The sequence below is a fragment of the Vanellus vanellus genome (genome assembly GCF_965231255.1).
Source record: "Vanellus vanellus genome assembly, chromosome: 18".
NCBI classification, from domain to species: domain Eukaryota; kingdom Metazoa; phylum Chordata; class Aves; order Charadriiformes; family Charadriidae; genus Vanellus; species Vanellus vanellus.
This window is the reverse complement of record NC_138923.1, coordinates 11,412,879-11,433,217: the sequence shown is the minus strand read 5'-3', so window position 1 is coordinate 11,433,217 and position 20,339 is coordinate 11,412,879. Positions and strand designations below refer to the sequence as shown.

The following is a 20,339-nucleotide window of genomic DNA, read 5'->3' as shown; positions in this document are numbered from 1 at the left end:
TGATTAGTAACAGAAAGAAATGCCAAACACAGAGAGATGGATGCTGCATCTACTAAAACAAAGTGGGGTTGCTCGACAGGAATGCTGAAATCATCCCCATTCATAAAGCAAAACATGTCACCTCCTACTCTCCATATCCTACCTCTGGGGACTGCTTTCTGGCACTGATTTAGTTCTTGCTAAAGTTGGCTCTTTTTTGTTGTTTGTTTTTCTATTTTTCCCTTTTTTTTTTTTTTTTTTACTTTGTTAGTGACACTTTTCCTTTCAAATAAAATATTAAAAAAGGTTATAACTGTAAAAAAAACTATCATATGTAAACTTAACAATTAGGGTTTGGTAAGTTCTCGTACCTAGTCTGTGAAAAGCCTCCAGCCAGACCGCAGAATGGAGTGTTTCTCTGAAGAGCTTCAATCTAGCTACATCACCTGTTAAATATCAGTAGTATGGAGATCCCATGTCTAGCAATAAAACCCTTCTTGTGTTTCCATCCTCTTTACCACTGACCTATTGAAATCCTGACATGCTGTGTTTCTATTTTATTTACATTCTGGTCCTCTCATGTCACAGAATTAAACATCTGGCCAAGGAAGGCAACAAAAGGTGTCGTGTTAAGAAGGTGTATTTGACAGAACTGCTTTTCAACAAGTCTCTTTTCCTTGGACTCCAGTCACTGTTTTTATAGAGCTTATTGTTCTGTTGAACCACGTTTTCTTTGCAGCTTGTACTTCATTCAGTGCCAGACCCAAATGATGCTCCAAATCCTGCAAGCAGAAGAGTAATTTCATTAATTTTTTATGTATTCACAGCACAAGGTTATAGGAGTTAAACTTAGAAGGCTCTAGGACATTTACAACCTCTTGGCCACTTTAGAAGTGAAACAAGTCCTACGTAAATTAAAAGCAGCACAACAAGCTGATGAAGGAAAAAAAGAAAAGCTTTGAAAAGCAAACCAAGACTTGTGTCATTGCCCTTTGTGAAACATTCAGCTTCTTTAGTACATCCAAACCCTTTAATTCATTCCCATCTGAGAAGGAGCTATTCCCAAAGGAAGTGGACTTTGTAGAAAGTAATTTTTACATTTCTGTGAACTGACATACCAGTTTTAGGCTAAAAGAACAATGTTATCATATTTTACACAAATACCTCAAATACCTGGAGTGCTTTCTAATCATGTTTTATGAAACATGTCTAACATTTGTCACATGTTACTTCTTCATTTAACATCGATGGTGAGATAAAGAAATGCATGATTCAGTACTTTGTCAGAGCTTGGATTTCTTCCAAGAAGTTGCATAAGTTCAGTCAGTAAGTACTGCACCGCAGCCAGGCAGATGTCTGGAAGTTGTAGTAGCTGGTAAATATTTCAATACAATTTCAATTATTTTGTCTGCATACACTAAGTTTCAGACCCAATGTTTGGTTATATAACCCATGCAGGAAATAGCAGGTTACAGTTTCAACCGACAGGATCTGTTCCAATCTCTCCACAACACACATTTTTCTAGGAACGCAGACATGCCATATAAGCTACAGAATGACCCTCCAAAGCATTACCTGTATTTTACATTCCGCCTCCACAAGCTGCAACTTGGTCTGGGCCAGCTCAAGCTCCATTTCCCTCAGCTGGTTTTTCAGCGTTTCCTTCTCCTCATCCGTGTCCTCATCTGAACCGTCCTTGGCAGAACTAGCAACCTTCACACGGCCTTCTTTATTGAAGAACTCCCGGCAATGCTCACAGTCATCCACTTTTTGCTAAAGTAAATACCTGATTGTGAATGCTTGCATTGAAGTGCTGGTGATATGATCAAAGCCTTTTCCTGCCTCTGCTCTGGAAGAGCAGCACAACACAAGAGGGACCACTAATGACCTGCAAACTCAGGAACTTTTGGGAAGCACAGCCACGCAGGAACTCCAGCCACCCCCAAACTGACCGGCTCTGGAAAACACTGCTGTATTTTTGGTAGTACAGTATTGCTACAATAACCGGCTCTGTACTGCCTACATGTTACTTTATGGTAAAAGACAGTCAGAGAAATCTCCTCCAGAAAAAAGGACACCTCCAAAAAATTAACAGTTATTATTGCTCAGCATCAATGTTAGTATGTAACCAATATAGCAGAGAGAGCTCAGTTACTCATCTGAGGGACTTGGGTCTTTTTAGTCTAGAAAAAAGAAGACTGAGGGGGCATCTTATTAATGCTTACAAATACTCACAGGGAGGGTGCCAGGGGGATGGGAACAGGCTTTTCTCAGTGGTGCCCAGTGACAGGACAAGAGGGAACGGGCACAAACGTGACCATAGGACGTTCCATCTCAACCTGAGGAGGGACTTCTCTCCTGTGGGGGCGGCAGAGCACTGGCACAGCTGCCCAGAGAGGGGGGGGAGTCTCCCCCTCCGGAGCCATTCCAAACCCGCCTGGACGTGTCCTGTGCCACTGCTGGAGGTGCCCCTGCTCTGGCGGGGGGTGGCACTGCGGGAGCTCCAGAGGGCCCTTCCAACCCTGACCAGTCTGGGATTCTGTGTGATCTCTTCTCCAAGATCTCCCTCTTATAATCTTCTTTCCAAAACTGCAAGTCACTAAGGAACTCTCTTTCTTTAGTAACCATTTTAGTAATAAAATAAATTATGTGCTTTCTGTTATGATTTTGCTAAGAGATTTAAACATTGTAGACTGTGGATCTGTCTGATCTCTTACCCGTATTTTCTCAATTTCAGCTTTATTTGCTGTTTGTTGCTTTTCCAGTCGCTCACTCAGCTGGGAACAAATCTGACAAGAAAAAATTATGTTACCAGACCATTTATAAATGTGAATTTCCTCCCAAATGAATTGTAAAGCATAAATAAATACTACAGGAATATTAACATGGATAGTCTGAGGGCTCTGAGAAAGCCAGGAAAATTGGGATGCTGCATTAAGCTGTCTCATTGTACATATTCTCATTTTCTATATGTTCTTCTACACCCAAAGGAAAGGTGCAGTTTCAACCTAAGTTATTAGCAGTTTCACCTTGCTCAAGGAGCCAGAAAACGTTAGGAACGGCATGGCTCATTTTTTTGCCTTTGGGATAAAAGAGCCAGGCAAGACAGCCAGAGTAGTGAAAACACCAGTTCATTCCTCGAGACCTGTGTGATCCAGACATAAGAATGTTTTGAAGGTTATAGGCCCACAAAAGAGATAGGTGAATTTGCTCCCTTGATACCTTATGATCAGGAGGCTGAATTCCACAGCAAAATCTTTGAAAGGAAAAAGGCATCTTTTTTATTTCTGAAGTGCGGTTACCATCTGATTGAAGAAGGGAAGCTGGGAGAGAACATTTGTTGTTTGGAATGAGGTGAACCTTTGACATATAAGAGCCCATTTGAACAGCGTTAGGCTCTAACCAATGCTACAGTGACTGATGACCTACAAATACCCACATCAGGGGCAAACTGAACTGACCACCAAGCATCAGCATCTCAGCAAAAGAAAACACAAAAACAACCACAAGCTTCCCATTTAAAATATCTAAAATGTCTCCTCTAATGCATGGCACAGATTACACTTACTTCCAGAAATCTCCAAAAATACCTGAGAAAGTCTTGCGATTTGATAGTAAACCACATCATCATTAATTGGTACTTACCTGTTTGTAGTCACCAATAATAGAGCTGTTCTTTTTGATCTCTGACTCTGCTTTATCTAGTTCCCTACGACACATTTCCTTCAGCTGCAGAAAAAAAAAAAAAGTAAAGGGTTTATATATTTGTACAGTCTGAAAAATAACCAGGTAGTATTTCCTCCTTCTCCTTAACCTCACTGCTATCCTCTACAGCAGGGAACAATGGTCTAGCTCAGCTCCATGCAGACAAGGAAAAGCTGGACTTCGGTGGCCATCATTGTTAGAAAAATTGACTAGCTAAGAGAAGAAAGTATTAAAATAAAGTGCTGGCAGCCGAAGTCTTATACTGCCTCTCTGTGCAGCAATCTCTGGCAGTCTGTGCCTTCGTAGTTTCAAGTTAAAAATTCACTACCCTATGAAGCACCTGTCAGGAAAGCGAAGAATTCTGCTTTGCTGACGTTCTTTACACCACAGAAGAGGGACAAACATGACTTCGAACATAAAGCCCTTCCCACACTTGTCACTTTTTTTATATTAATTTCTGTACTGCGCAGAAATGTGAAAATGACAGAAATGCTCCTAACCTGAGCTGATTCTTCTTCTAGGCGCCTCTTTTCTTCTTCTGCATCAATCAGCTTCTGTTTGGTCATTAGCAGTTCCTTATTCAGAGCATCTGCCTTTTCCTCCGCCTGAAACACAAAGAGTGGAGTGGAGCACTGAAGAGGCTTTCTTGCCATGCAGATGCTGTTAGGCAGCCATGGGCACAGGCTCCAGCAGGACACAGCCAAGACAGCAGTCTTTTCATTCTTGTTAATAGGGGTCTGTTCATTGTTATTAATAATAAAACTTCATTCTGACAATTTTTTTTCTAAAAATTATCATCTGCAATGGCAAAGCAGCAACAAACCAAAAATAACGAAGTATACCACTACACTCCATCACTCCAAAACTCTTCCTTGAATTCAGTCATTAGTTTTAGCAAAACTGGAGTAGGGATTGCTCCAAAGAAATCCAATAACAGAAATAAGTTGGTTTTTTTCCTCATCTAGACCAAAAGTTGACCAAAACATTTTGAAGACAACAAAAGTCACAGAACAGCTCACAATGTGCAAGATCGATAAAAGACTATAACCAGCTTCGAACTGAGTTCAATTTGCAAACACTCAACCTTGCAATGAAAATAGAATTAATGAAAAATGCCTCTAGAATATTAAAAAAAAAACCCAGAACTCTACGACACCTACCAATGGATGTGACACCATCTTTATTACGTCACCCAGAAAATACTGCATGAAAAAACTTAGCTGCCAAAGCAAATGTAAGAGTCAGACCCCTCTCTCCTTTCCTGCTTAAAGAAAAGAGATATCCCACCAGAAAGCATACAATCTTTTTTTACTGCAGTTTTTTTAAGAATAAAGATGTATCGTTGAAAAATCTTGGGCTCTTTATAAACCGCTAAAAACTCTCTCTGCCAAGTTAAGTCACCTTTTCCTGTCTTATACACAGCAATGCAGTACTTCCCTATAGTGTATGAATTCTACATAAAAATAGATCAATAACTCAACTGATATATAAAATCTTCAGAAAGTAGCTGTACCGATTCCCTTCAAAGGAAGGGAATCAAAAACTGAATTTTAGTCCCTTAAAGTCCTGCTGATCCTTTAAAACAGATAGCAAAGGCAAAGGGAACATCTTTTCATTACACATGGTTTTTAAGCTGTTTTAAAGTTAAAGAAAACTGGGATGTAGGAGTCCAACAACAGGAGAAAAATGAAGCCTATTTTCTGGCCTAGTGCAAAGGATATTAAGGAAATTCTTGTATTTCCAAATGCTTTACTTTGATCTTTTAAGCTGCAAGATTTCAGACGTGCCATGAAAGTATTACAAAAGGCATGTTAAACAATGCCCTTTGGTACTTTTCTTTCGGGACATCTGGCTAGTAGAATGAAACTTATCCTTTGAGGATCCAATTAGAAGAATTAATCAGGGTCCTAAAGTAGGATCAAACCTACCTATCTCCTCCTGGGGAATAACCCAAATGCTGCCAACATCATTTACCATCTTTGAAGGCGTGACTATTATATATCCAATGAGGCATCTCAAAGATTTTGCTTAATTTTGTTCCTCTCTCAGCTCTCCATTTAAATGAATCAATGTAAAAGCATAACTATGTCTCGTACAGGCTCAAGCAGCCACAAACAACAGTTAATAGCTGGTACAAAAAGCTTCTTCAGTACGTTTTTTGCTGGCGTCCAGCCTCTGAGCGCAACCACCGGGCAGTCTGCACAGCCTCCTATGAGCTGTCTTTAATGACGTGGAAAAGCACAGGTAACAGGAAGGGAACATACCAAAATGTGGTGAAAACCCTGCTTCTAAAACATACTTTTAAGATTCACAGATTTTAACACTAAAGAGCAGTAGATGTAATAAAACGTGAAAGTCATAAACCAAACCTCATTATGAGCAACATTTACCCACTGGCATCAACATTTACTATGAATATCTTTCCAACAGCAAGTTTCCAGGAGACCGTGGGAAACCTGAAGTTCTCTGAAGCAGATAAGCTGTAACATTTTAAAGCCTGTCAGCTCCTGCACTGTATGATTTTCAAAAGTGATTTTCCTTTGAGATTCCAGAAATGCACGTACCTTGGTACAGAACAAGAATGGCAAAACACGAGCACTTGAACCCTTCCCCTCATCTCCCTAAGCAGATAGACTAATTGCGTTCTAGCCTACCACATGCACTACAAATGCCAGTATCTTTCTGTCTCTGCATGTCCTGAAAATAAAAAACAACAGCATATCCTAATAAACTCTCCCAAACATGAGTATGTAAAGAAGGGAATGGGACAGCAAGCTTAAAAAAAATAATCCTAGAACACAAAGCGAACCCGAAGTTTCCTCCTGAGAGCTCTACTGATGTGAGAAACGACCCAGGATGATGAGTTCACAAGGGCGGATTTCAACGAGCCAAATGGAAACCACAATAACATTTTTAGAGTTGCCTAAAGGTACCTGAGAATCCGATTCCACCAAGAGCCAGCCAGACTCAGACTTTCAAGTTTATTAGGCACTTTGCAAAAACCTGTCTGCTGTGAAATCTTATTCATAAGAATATCCGTTGAAGGAAAACAGAATACAGCATCCATGTTATTATCTCTGTGACAATTCAAAGACTTGACTTAGCTCCTGCTAGACTTTCTTTTAATACACATAGAGAAGAAGAAAGCAACTGCTCAAGTACAGGCTCAGAACCTCTCCTCTCCCTCAAATGACTCTGCATGCTTCTCAGAGAGATTAGTATTTCAGTCACCGATCCTGTTTCCCGTGGTCCTCTGACACGGGCCTATATATCATCAGCCTAAGGACACGGAGGAAAGAATCCTATCCCACCCAAATAAAAAATACCATAGGTATCTCCTCTAGGGAATCTACCCTTGGTGTCTTCCTCTGGGGAATTAGCCCTAGTACCTTGTCTCCACTAGACAGCATAAAGACGTCTTACATTGTCTAAATCTTTTCGCAGAGCAATCTTGCTGGTCACCAGTTCGTGTGCAAGATCATCATTTTCTTGCTCAAGCCTCATGTTTGCTTCTTGTAGGCGCCGGTTCTCACGCTGCGGGAAACCAAACAAAAGAAATCAAGAAAAAGGTCTTCCCAGGTGTTTGTCTATAAAACACAACGCATACTGTGCCTAAGCGTAAATGCCTTATATCTGAAGTATGCAAAGACAAGTCCACCTGCATGAAATTCAGTGAGGACAAAACTAGCTAGCCATATTGTAAATATAAAATAAGTAAAATATTAGCCTTGAGAAGAAACCACATATAAATAACTCTGCTCAGCTATTACTTGTTGAGCTACAGAAATGTTTTTGAAGACTGCAAAAGTAGGGGTGTCATTTTACCATCAATATAGCTTGCCAGGAGGTTCCTACAAGTACTGATTTTCTTGGCTCAAAATAGAATTTGCATGCTGGAGACAGGTGAGAGGAGGATCCTGAGAAAAACACTCTATTTTCTCCCTCCTGTTACAACTCCCAGCACACAGACAGATATTAAAGGAAGTTTACATAAAACTCTTCAGCTTAAAATATATAAACGTATGTAGGTATGTGTATGTTATTGTGTTACATATACCCATACATAATTTTACATATACAATTTATTCCTATATTATATTTATTTGATAAATATTTATAAAATTATATACCCACCATAACATACATCATTTGAAACTAGGGAGAGGAGTGAAGTCAGGTTTATAATCAAAGGAAGGCAGAGTTATAATCAATTAGGCATTTTGTTTCTGTTCATGACTTTTGGTGCAATCAGCACGTTACGCAAGCACTAGAAACGGGCTCTAGTGAAAACACTTGTATAAGCCCAAATATAAATTCATACTATTCCTTTTTTTCATTGTGAAGGTGGGCTCACAACCACCCCATCCTGATTAAGATTGCCAATATGGAGAGATTTACTGTTCATGTAGCCGATTCCCCTGTTGTATCCAAATTGGTCACAAAACGAAAATAGGTCAAAGAAAAAGGAGTCCAAGTAGAAACTTCCTGCAGGTACTGTGTGTTAAATCAGACGGGAGTCGGTAAGCGTTACCTCAAATCTTTCTATAGGATCCTCCTGTTGAGCTTGCTGCTCTCTCATGGTATGATACTCCTTTTCATATTTCTTCAGCTTCTTTTGGCTAATCTAAATTAAAGGAGCCCATTAGTTCCTGCCCGGAACATCAACAAAAGAACACAATTCACAAAGAGTCATGGTACAAGCTTTAGGCAACTCCTGCCTTCTACAAAACACGGCTAGTATCTGCACTCAATTTTGAGTTGCAAACCCTTAGACGCGGCCAAAAATTGTATTGCACTCAGTATAACGACAGAAGCATCCCTTCCCATTCTCCATTTGTGGAACATGGAAAAGCTTTTGAAAGGCATCCCCAGGAGCATCCTACCTGAGTTCTCCTTGGTGCTGCGTAGCTGTTTGATGCTCAAAATACTACAGTGGCTTTGCGTAACAGATTGCCTCGAAACCCACAAGATGTGTTTAATTTTTGAACTAGCGTGATGCTGAGGTATCTTCAGCTGCTTTTTCAGCCGTAACATTTATCATCGTGCAGAAGTTTACTTTACATGAGACTGCAAATGCTGAAAGGGCAAGTGCAGGCTCAGCTGACATTTCTGCTAGTGTCACTCAAGCTCAGTAGAAATCAGTCCAGTCCCAGAGCTGCCTAGGTGTCTCGGCAAGCAGCAACAACCCAGAAGCACGTATGCTCTGCCCCTGCTGCTCGGGGCTCCGGAAGGCTGGAATTCTGTCCTCAGCTCTGACAGACACACACCACAGGAAAGTGACTCTCTCAGGGCCCCAGTTTCCCCTTTTGTGAGAAGGGAGAGAAAGGTGGTATTGAATTCAATAGTTTGTGCACAGTGTTCAAGTCCATCAGGGACAGAGAACACGAGAGAACCTGTAACAGATCCCGATCGGCATCTTCCCTGGGGTCACTGGTCAGCTGTGCCATGTGCTGCGACGGCTTAGCAACACAGACCACACCAAGACCACTGTGAGCGTTTCACAGGCAAGTTAGTATGCATCCAAATTAAATCTCTAGTATTAAAAGTCACTGCTGAACCTTTATTATTATTTCAGTAAACCACATAAATTAAAAAGCTATGGCTATGTTTTCCTCTTTAAAAGGCCTTGTCTGAGAAACACGTTAAACAAATTTTACATGCGTAAGTGACAGGCAGAATGGAAAACTTGTTTAGTTTCTCTTATCTTTGGTTTTATCATTAAAACCTTACTTGAATAGCACCGTAGAAAACTGGTAGCCAGGCTCCCTCTAGTGAGAGCTGCACAGAAACATTTCACCGTACTTCAGTTGACATTTTTTTGGAGATGCCAACCCATGTATCTGGAGTCAGTCCAGCTACATCCCAACTGCAGAAGTTATTCTTACTAAGCGCTCCAGACAAACACGCCGAGTATTAACCCTTTACTGACAAGGAAGTCAGTAACTTCAGAAGATTATTTCACTGCTCTGCCCCTGCTGGAACACTGCCCAGATTATTGGGTTTCATACAGCACATCTCAAGCTATGTCAAGGTTACCTCTTGAGAAGTGAGGCATCCGGCCGCGTGAGAGAGAGGAGGAAGGAAGGCACACCATTGTATTTTCATCTTCTGCTTTTCTGAGTACATTAAACCAGTTTTGCCTCTAGATACCAATAATGGGGTAGAAGATTTGCTACTGTCACCGATTGCAGACACTGGAGCCCTAGAGAGAATCGTGCCCCAGGAGTCAGCAAGGCCTTTGGGTTTGAGTGGTGATAGAAAGCAGAAATGAACACTGAAGTCCCACCACAGTTTTTCAGGGGCACAGGAGGCAGCAGTAACTCTGTTAACATTTGACAGCAACACTGAGGAGTGACTTTAAGAATCTAGTGTTGTCTCAAGCTGATCATTTACTGACCTCCTTTCCAGCAGAATGCTGTTGTAATCACAATGCCTTAGCCAGGCTGCTTCTCCCTTCCTATAAATGATTTATTTTGACATCAGGCCCTTTTCTGCTCAAAAACACTTCCAGATACAGAGCCGGAGATTTCTACTGACAGCAAAAGCCTTATATTTCAGGTCAAAGAAAGCAATTATGTGCAGCGCTGCCATCAGGGGCAACACGCATGGATGTGATACAGAGGTGTTCAGCAGCTGTGCAGAGCCCAGTAGTGCAGTCTGTACTTCCTCCATAACTTTCCATTTAATCCCCCCAAAACCACACAGCGCTCAAGGAAGCAGTGGACAACCTTGCCGGGTACTGCTCAGAGAAGACTGTTTAACTACTTCACACAGCACTGGGAACGCAGGGAATTTTGGCAGAGTGGGAAGAGGAACAAGTTGTTATGTGAAAACATGAAAGGCAAATGCACCCATCACACATGATCTTAACCAGATGCACGTGCAACCTCTAACCCGTGGCTAATGTTGACCGATTGGAGAGCTAAGATAGCTTACTTCATTCTTGATTATTCCGTAATTTCTACACGAGTTTTGCATAAGACATGCTTGAACTCTATGCAGAATACTGCTATCTGTACTGCCACTACACCAGAAGTACAAGATGCCTTGGATGTTAACATACTGGGGAAGCTGGGTTCTTCCGCACTGATGCTACAAAGAATTTCTCTAGTGATTTTTAAGGGAAAAGGATACTTTGAATCATACCAGTGTATTTGACTAAAAATTAATCTAAATGAAACCATAAAGAAAGAATCAAAGCTTTCTTAAACTACACTAAATAAATTATCCAAGTTCCATTTTAGAACTCAATCGTTACATCTATAAAGAGGAATCAATAACTTCCTAACTGTAACTTTTTTTTTTTTGCAAACTGCAAATTTCACTTTAAGGGCTTATTCTGAAGTGCCCATATAAAGCTTTAGTTACAGTATTTACTGATTAGAAAAGCAATTGACTTTCAGCTGTGAGGTAATGCAACATTTGCTATATATAACTAAAGCCTTAATGGCAAAGGCTGGAACTTTTACTTCATATAGTTTATTTAAGAAACAGGGCTTAGTGGGCAATTGAAATCTAAAAAATCCCCACAATCCAGCAAAAAGACCTCCACTGTTTACCTCAGTAGCTCAAACATACAGGAAAGCTCACAGAGATCTCGGAATAAATTCTATTAAGAAAAGGGGAATTACTGAGATTAATTCATTTATGGGACGGCATCTCTCCAGCCCACAGAGACACCGAACTGTAGGTCCTACGTTTCTATTCTGTTCACAAGAAGGCGCGTATAAGGACCAGAGATGACATTTGACTGTGATACACCATTTCTGTTATATAAGTCAGTATTTCCTAAACACTGACTGTACAAACAGCTAATCAATGATTTGTGGGTGAGTAAAACAGCTGTGATGGCAGCGTAGCATAGCTTGCCAGCCTCAAAACACCCTCGCAGAAAGCAGTAGGCACTTACAAAAGATTCACGTTCAGGAACATCTGCACAGCAAACACCGTACGGTACCTGACAGAGCTCAGCTTCCAACCAGAGTGTCTTGGCACTTGTTTCCAGTACCCAAGGGAAAAGCCAAGAAGGAAGCCAATACTGTAAACCTCCCACATGGGCTGCTCATGAAGAACAATGCTTTTTTGCATTATTAAAACGCAAAACTGTGCAAAACTTCTAACTGTGGCAGCACTAGACAACACACAACTGAGCCAGCGCTTTGTTTAATTTCATATAAAGTAGACCCTCTTTAGACTACAAAGATCGTAACAGATTAACCTGTTATGGTCAAGTACCTAGAGTACAAGTGAAATAGACCTGAACAGGAAATTAGCTTAAAATGCCTTTAAAAAAGCAGCATACATCCCCCACCATAAAACAATGACAAAGCAAAACCTCACACAGAGAATACATAAACCTCAAGGCCATTTCCCTGCTTGACTTGTAAGAAAACTTAAATGCCAAATCATATTCCTTCATCTCTCTAGAAGATCTGTAAATCTATCAATGCATTTTTAATGAGCTCCCTATTGCAGTACATAAACATCACATGCACCTGCAATTAAAAATAGCCATATCCTGTCTGAAAGATGGCATTCTGTTGCTGCATTATTTACTCTGTTTTAAATGAAACCTCCCCCCTACCTCTTGATGAAAGATACTACCCTGTTCGCAGCTACTGCCGGAGAAAGATCTCATCAAAGAACTGCAAACGTGTCTGCAATTATTTTACATTAGTGCCATTAGTAATTTAAATTTTTTAAGTAGTCTGGTTTTCAGTAGCACTGAGCACCGCCTTCTGAAATTCTCTCTGGTTTTGAGTTCTCCAGGTGGGCCCATATCACTGTGAGAATCTCGGGGCTTTACTGTGCTTCCCTGTAAAGCAGCTGCAAGGTATCTGCCTTTGGACAAGTGAGATGCAAAGTCACATACGGAGATGGAAACTGCATTAAACCATTAAAGATACGGTTGGAGCTGCTATCACCACATCTTTACCTTCATATTACACGCTAATTCCATCAGCTTTTTTGCGTTTTCTTCTGAACGGTATCTCTTGGGCAGCTGTACACGGAAGAATTTTAACGCCCCTTCAAAGTCAGTCAGTAACAAATCATCCTTGGTAGTCTAGAGACAAGGGAAGAAGAAAACAGTAACCGCAAAGCAGATTCTGCACAATTACTGAATTCCCAGAGACAATAACACAGCAGTTTTGTAAAGCTTCATCAACACAACTACTTTTTCACCTTCTCCAAATAAGTGTTTGTTTCTATTTCTGCAACCATCTATTTCCATCATCCAACCATCACTCCCCCCAAAAGCACCGTGCTGTAGAGGGCACGCCAGACAACAGCACATGTAATACATGATGTTGTTAGCTTTTTTTGAAAAAAGCATAATATTTTTCTAACAGGCATCTTAATTTTTAATATTGTGCATGATGTATGAAACACAATGTAATGCTGGATACTCACTTTTAATAATCCCAGTGCAACATTAAAGATAACACTTATTCCCTGGAGAGAAAAATAATGACAAAATAAATTAATTTCTCAGTATGCACAAGCCTGGATATTAATTTAATTGGTGGGTTTTGTTGTTTATCTAGTTTCTGTGAAAAAGAGATCCAGGATACAGGAGTAACGAGGTGCTGTATTAAATCAAAGGCCCAGAGAATGACTTTGCAAACAAGTAGGGAAGTGTCTTTACTGGATAGCCATTATAGACAGCAAAACAACGTTTCAACACACGTTTTACTATGTCTTTAGTACTTTGAAACTCTGAAATTATGAAGGCACTGTTCTGTACTTTATTTATTTTTTAATGACTAGATGGTCAGCTCACGATCATTTAATTTTCATATAGCAAATTCTGAAAACACTGCATTAAAATGCAGCAATATGGGCAGCAATATATTAATTTCTGGTACTAAGAAATGGCAATAATTCAGGTAATGAAAAAGAAAGTGACTCACTTTAGGCCAGAGTCCCATGTCATCTATTTTGCCAGTACATGTTAGCAGTGTTTTATTTATATTGCCCAATTAAATTCAAACAGTCCCTATAGTCAGTACTAGCCTACACCTTCCTAAGAGGTACCTTTGATAATCAAGACATGCTGCTCATCTGAAATCAGGGTTCTTTCTTTTTCCCAATAAATTATTCTTTCACTATTACTTTAAAACAATAAAAAAACCCTTAAAACTTCACTATGAACACATTTACTATTTATGAATTGAAAATGTGTTTCTAAACAAATAGAACTGATTTTCTGGATACCATCTGTTGCTTTCTATTACACTGGCACATGGACAAAGCAAGCAGCAGACAGATACAGAGAAAGGGTAAAAACATTGACCAGGAGATTTATGAATGCTGAAACCCTTCAGTAAAGTAAATGCAGACTGCCACTTCACAGTAACAACTGCAGGTCCAGTGAAGAATGGATGCATAATGTTAACTGGCAAGTAAAAAAGCAAATCACTAAATACCTCAAGGATGCTTCAGTACAAAATGTGATTTGTTCACTTACGTTAATAAGCTCTGACTCAAATTACACTACCTACTAGCATACTACCAAATATACTGTTCTAAACAAGACTGTGTACAAAATCTCAATGTAAAGAATTTTGCTCTCTAAATATACGCTGTGAAGTATAAAGAGGCTTTGAGTTTCAAGGAGAAAGAGCTCCAAGCTTGTTAGATTACCAGCATGAGAGTTAGCTGGGCAATTTTATACACAATGGCCTCAATGCAATAATATTCTAGAAAAAAAAAAGCTATAATACAATTAACAACAACATATAACACAATTTAACAACAGAGGAATCCACGTATTTGCAAATTAACTCTCATCCCATGAGCACTGTACAGAATCTCACATAGATTCAGCAGTGTTATAGGAAATAGGAGAGTCTTATCTTTTATATAGATATTGACTCCTAATTTATACCTTTAAAATGCTGAGAACTCTTTCACTGCAGAAACGTAACACTCCTACATAAAAATAATTATCACGTGCCTGGCTTTGAAAGAACAGATAAAACAAGGACGTAAATCAAGATAGTGAGAAACTGTCAAAAGTTGCTAGCAGTGCAAGTCTCCAATTACAACACATACCTCACATAAGAGTAAGTCAATAATATGGAAGACCATGTAGAGAGGGAATTTTGCAGTGAACAGGGTAAGGAACCACTGGGAAGCATACATGTGCGCTTCAAGGCTAATGTCCAGAAAGTGGTTATACAGATCAGGAATGTATTCCTAATAATAAAAAACACCACATAGATACTGAAAGTTAGTTAATACTATTTTGCAACTGTAGCTGAAATCCCAAAGTAACAGCAGTAATTAGTGTAGAGTGACAATCAGCGCAGCAAGGCAGGCTTCTGTATCCACCCAGGGCTGACAAGACAGCTGCCTGACGAGCTAAAGGACCTTCTAAGGGTGCCGAAGGCTCGCCGCGGTGTGGATGCTCAGAAGGACACTATGTCACACGCACAATGAGTGCAATCTCCGAGCTCTCACCTTAGCAGGAAACCCAGGCAGTGGATGTGCTGACACCGCAAAGCCACGCTGCGGTGCGCCTGCAGTGAGCTCAGAAGTCACTGCTACGCCAGGCCACGAGAGCACCGCTGCCTTCAAACTTACTGCACGCTGCCGGCGGCATCAGGCTGGTCTCGAGTCAACGCTCTCTATTCTTAAAAACCCTCCAATATGGATAGTCCTCACTCTTCATGCTCACTAAGATGTCACAAACACTATTCATGTGTACGATAAACCGCTAGTTTTGAATTGCAGGCTCTGATCCATTCAGGTCACGCAAGTTTGAACACCTACCTGCATGAGGCGCTCCAGCTGATAGAACTTGCAGTGCAAATCTTCAAAGTTTTGTTTGAAAAGTTCCCTGAGTCCATAATCAAACATGATTTTGACCAGAACACTGAAAGCTTGCTCCTCAGGCATCTGTGAGAGAGGAAAGCGTATTTATCAAAGAGCATTTGGGGTTCCATATGGGAACCCCATTCCATATGGGTTCCATTTGCCCTCACCTCCCTTCTCCTCCCTACTACAGAAAGGCTAAATTGTCACTGCTCTTGAATCTGGCCCGCCCCGGTTTAAAAGTAAACAAGAATATTAACACACAAAACGAGGTTTAGCGCTGCAAGCGGCATTTCATTCTTATTCTGTGGAATAAACTACCTCTCAATCACTCGCCTGAAAATACATCCTTCAGACAGCAAGACCAAAGCAGTTTCTGGGTGTCTTTGTTACAAATAGTGTCAGAATCAGAATCTTATGGATTTTGAACAGCCTAACCCTTTGTCACCTACGTAACTGAGATAGAAGCAGTATTACTAGAGGATGTTAAACAAGATCTTTCCCTTATTCTTAACAGTGTATTTACCTTTTTAAATGACATCACAGTTGATGTTTATTTATGAGATGGCATGAATAAGAGATACCAGTAACTGCTAACAAAAGTTCCACATATCACAACTCAGCATTGGTTTGGAAAAGTTCGATATCCCTTTCCTGCCAAAAACTGGAGAAACACTCAAAGCTCTTCACTGTTTAGACATTTTTCCCTGACATCAAAATTCAGTCTTCATATTTCCATAGTAAAGTCTGACTTCAGGTCAATCACTTGTTCCTGTAAAGGACAGAACATCCATCTCAAGTGTTCTATTATTAATCTGCAGATGGAGTTTGTTAAAACTGAAAACTTTGCTGAGACATTCCAAACTGGTAGTGAAGGACTCGCAGAAACTTAATTTCCTTGTCTGCAACATTTCTTTTTATTATTTATTTTCCCTAGCAGCCACACTCCAAAGGCTGACTTCAAAGAGAATCAAATAAAAAGAAACTTATTTGAAATTTAGCCTTTTAAAATGCATACATTATTCCCAGAAGCAACAGCTATTGTGAAATAAAGCACTCTAAAATAACCAATGGTTCATTCTTGACAGTGAGTCTCTCTAATGCAATGGATATTAAAAAAAATGGACATATGACAACGAAAAAGCTAAAAAAAAGCACCTATGTTTCAGTAGAAGTGTTCAGTTCTCCCATTAGAAAGTATCACCTTTCTTGATCTGATTCCGTGTAGTAATAAAGAATTAATTGCTCATCAAGTAAATATTTTGGATTACAGTTACAAAGAACTAAAAGGTTGTTATCATTAATCATTTGGCTTTTGTTTCAAGAGAATGGAGTTTACAGTCTCTTCTATAACCTCCACTCACTTTACAACATTACGGAAAATCCTCCACTGAAGACCAGACTTCCTCTTCCCCTGAAAACCGCCGAGAAGTCTTTATGCTTAGTTCTCTACGGGAGCAACAATCCCTGAAAAGCAGCTGGGGAAAAGAAACCTCAAAACACTCCGGGTCTTTGGAACTCTGTTCAGTTTCAACTACCCATGCTTGCAATAGAAACACTGATAAAAAGCAGACGCTACTTCAGAAGAGAACAGTCTATAAATAATTTGTACAGATTTCTAATCCTCTCAAATTTCCCAAGCGTGAGTAAACCTAAAACTTTTGCTTCTGATATACAGTAACCATAAAACTCTCTAGCTTCTGAACATGCAAGCAATTAAAGGGTATCACTCTGAGATCACTTCCACGACCAACAGTTAAGTTTAAAAAAGCATAATTCAGTACCTTTAAAAAAATTAAAATATTATTGTATCCTTCACTAACCTCTCAAACCAAGAAGCACAGAGGCCTACGATACCATAGCCCACACAGGCAGCGCGTTGTGCAAAGCACTGAGACCTACTACACTGACGTCCCATCCATGTCAGAAATACACTTTGGTGTGTACGAGACGTATGGCAATTACCATCCATACTTCTGACTGATTCCAATATAAAACATCTTCTTAAAAGCTTAAATCTGTCCTCGAAACCCTTTAACAGAAACATTTACAGTGTTGCCTTATACACCAATTCCACGCCTGCCAGTGATCATGAGTACAAGGCTGTGGAGTTTCGAATGGAAGGGGTCCTGAAGCAGAAACAGTGAAATGAACGCTGACTGTAGACGAGAGTCATTACGAATACCACAGTGAGTTTTAAACAATGTACTCTTCTTCTCTGTCTAAAATCACATTATTATCGACCAACATATAAGTGGGTAGGTAGCCTGCAACCCTTCCGGTTCAGGAGTTACCAACGTTTGTTCTAGGCAAGCGGAGCAATATTTATTCTTAAGGTTAAAACAAACGGGGAAAAACCCCCACCACTTACATGGAGAAGCAGCACAGCAGCAAGAAATGACTGGCCTTGGCAGTAGCCAATCTCTTCATCGTAGACAGAGTAGGCCTAAAAACAGAATCAAGACTTTACAGCCCATCTGTCTCAAGCTACAAACACAAAGAAAACAAAACACCGCATCGAACACGGCTCCATAGAATTTTCAGGTGGCGCATCAGTTGCCATTCTAATGAAGAGATAACCTGTATGCAAATCAAACGGTGACGTATAGTGGCAGTGGCTGGTTACAACGATGCACCAGACTGCTGCTGCCTATTAAACCACTCATCTGAGGGCTTCTACCTCTAAACAGGTGCTACAGGGACATCAGGAAGAGGGAGAAACACCAGGAGCACAAGAGTGCCGGGAGCTTGAGACATTCCAGTTGAGGTAACTGAACACAACAACAGGCTGTCCATTTTTGCTAATTTCTTCCTTTTAGTAAGCCACTTCGGTGCACGCCTATGGCTTTGTAACATTTATGGGAGGTACAGAGTTATCTCCAGTTTTAAAGACAACTATATATATGACAACAGCTTATGACATACATTACACATAAAGGACACACCCAACATCAGAACATTTCTTTTTCAAGTGGTAACATCAGCACGATTTCCTGCATGGGTCCCTAACTTTCCCAGCGCAACTTAGGCAATATCGTCAGCGAGGGAGCGTGCTGCAGCCAAAGCTGAGCTGCTCTTGATCAGTATGGAATTAGCTCTCATCTCCATCACAGCATATAATTTGTCCAGCTTGATCCAGGCTGACACGTCTGGCATCACGTGAAGTCTCTGCACCAAACACCTTAGTGTTGAGGCATCCAGAAGCCCTTATCACTTTAGGTCTCCTCTCTGAATGGCACTATTACCACCTGAACGTCTACAATGAAGAACCACACCGAGTCCAGTGCCAGAGTCTGCCTCCATGATATGGTTAAGGGTAACACATACACATTCTTCTCAGGTAACAGTTACATCTGTTAACGACATTAAATACAAGTTACCGAAACCAGTCTAGAAGAATTTAAAGAATACCTTGCATATTTTGTACAGGGAGTCCTGGCCATCCCCCCCAGTATCTTTGAAATAATCATGAGCAGGGAACGTTCGATTGATGTCTCGGGTGATAGCACTGTCTTGCGGAGACTCCTATTAGAAAAAAAATAAAAATGTAAATTAAAACACATCAAAAGAATATAAATTACAATATGCTAGGACGGAGAGTTAGGAGATTGGCATCGTGTTCTGCGCACTGTTCTAAATTTAACAAAACACAGTCTACTCAACCAGAACAGGCTGCCTGCAGGCTGGCAGCTCCCGATCGCAATCTTGATAGATTTGGTTACCTAAGCACATCTGGGAACGGTCAGCGAGTAGCAGCAAAAGCACACACAGAAGTGTTCCAGGACATTGCCACGCAGACAGCAGCTTTCCCTTGGAGACTTCTGAATGCGCATACTGCCCAGTCGCATTTCTCTTATCTCAAAACTGCGGAGAGTAACAGTCGATTGTAAGCAGCTGCATGCTGCTGTCCCAACTGCTGTCCCTGAAGTTCAGCTCCAGAAACCTCTCTCCATCCCCTCCAAAGAATTAGAGAACAGAACAGTAGAAAACCGAGTAGGAGCCCAGAACAGACAGCATCATACAGCAAAACATACTATAATGCGGGGACGGTTGCCTACGCGAGCTGGGCGTTTCAGCATGAGGAAGATGGAAGATGCAACTACGTTGCTCTGATGCAATCAGTTTCAGATGCCTCAGACATTTGGAAAGCTGAGCAGTAACAAATAGCATACAATTAAGAAAACCAGTAAACGTGAAAAATGGACTGAAAAGACCAATTGGAAGAAACACCAAGAAAGTCTGCATCAAGGGCCAGTCCTACCCAAAAAGCAGTGAAAACTCCTGGTAGAGATTAAAGGAATTTGACAAAGCATAACAATTAAATACAGTAAACAGTAAAAGGGAAACTGAGGGCCTTTTCCTCCCAACTTTTATCTGAGTAATTTAAACACCAAACGATCTCCATGCCATTAGCTGGCAATAGTGGCCTCAAATAGTCCACCCTATTAGGAATTGTCAGTATTGCTGAGGATGGCTTAGAAGGAATCCTAGTCCTACCTTGGAGAAATATCCTGAAAAAGGTTTCCAGAACATGGAAGGAAGAGGTTTGTGTCAGGCACATCATAAAAAGGCCAATGGAATCCTGGGCTGCATAGGGAAGAGTGTGGCCAGAAGGTCAAGGGTCATTCTCCCCCTCTACTCTGCACTGGTGAGGCCACAACTGGAATACTGTGTCCAGTTTTGGGCTCCCCAGTTCAAGAGGGTCAGGGAACTGCTGGAGCGAGTCCAGCGAAGGGCAACTTCGATTGGGAAGGACCCTTTCCTCATAGGGGAGATGCTCCAATCCCTGGTTAAGGAAATGAGGAAAGGCTGAGAGCGCTGGGACTCTTTAGCCTGGA

At 40.7% G+C, this 20,339-nt stretch overlaps 1 protein-coding gene across 2 annotated transcripts in view; it reads right to left on the bottom strand.

The window, feature by feature from the left end:
• Window positions 1-202: 202 nt before the first annotated feature.
• The window catches only part of RABGAP1 (RAB GTPase activating protein 1), a 71,989-nt gene continuing 51,852 nt past the window's right edge, over window positions 203-20,339 (bottom strand). The window contains exons 14-26 of one of the 2 annotated variants that reach the window (XM_082492837.1): window positions 18,913-19,026; window positions 17,873-17,947; window positions 15,460-15,585; window positions 14,740-14,883; window positions 13,096-13,137; window positions 12,620-12,748; window positions 8,216-8,308; window positions 7,108-7,218; window positions 4,185-4,289; window positions 3,625-3,708; window positions 2,697-2,768; window positions 1,555-1,752; window positions 203-761 (exon numbers count right to left, since the gene is read on the bottom strand). In XM_082492837.1, coding sequence (XP_082348963.1) covers window positions 639-761; window positions 1,555-1,752; window positions 2,697-2,768; window positions 3,625-3,708; window positions 4,185-4,289; window positions 7,108-7,218; window positions 8,216-8,308; window positions 12,620-12,748; window positions 13,096-13,137; window positions 14,740-14,883; window positions 15,460-15,585; window positions 17,873-17,947; window positions 18,913-19,026 — 1,416 coding nt within the window. In that variant the 3' untranslated portion in view covers window positions 203-638. Of the gene's footprint in view, window positions 762-1,554; window positions 1,766-2,696; window positions 2,769-3,624; window positions 3,709-4,184; window positions 4,290-7,107; window positions 7,219-8,215; window positions 8,309-12,619; window positions 12,749-13,095; window positions 13,138-14,739; window positions 14,884-15,459; window positions 15,586-17,872; window positions 17,948-18,912; window positions 19,027-20,339 lie in introns of those variants that run through there. The other variant, XM_082492838.1, reaches the window with a different exon arrangement.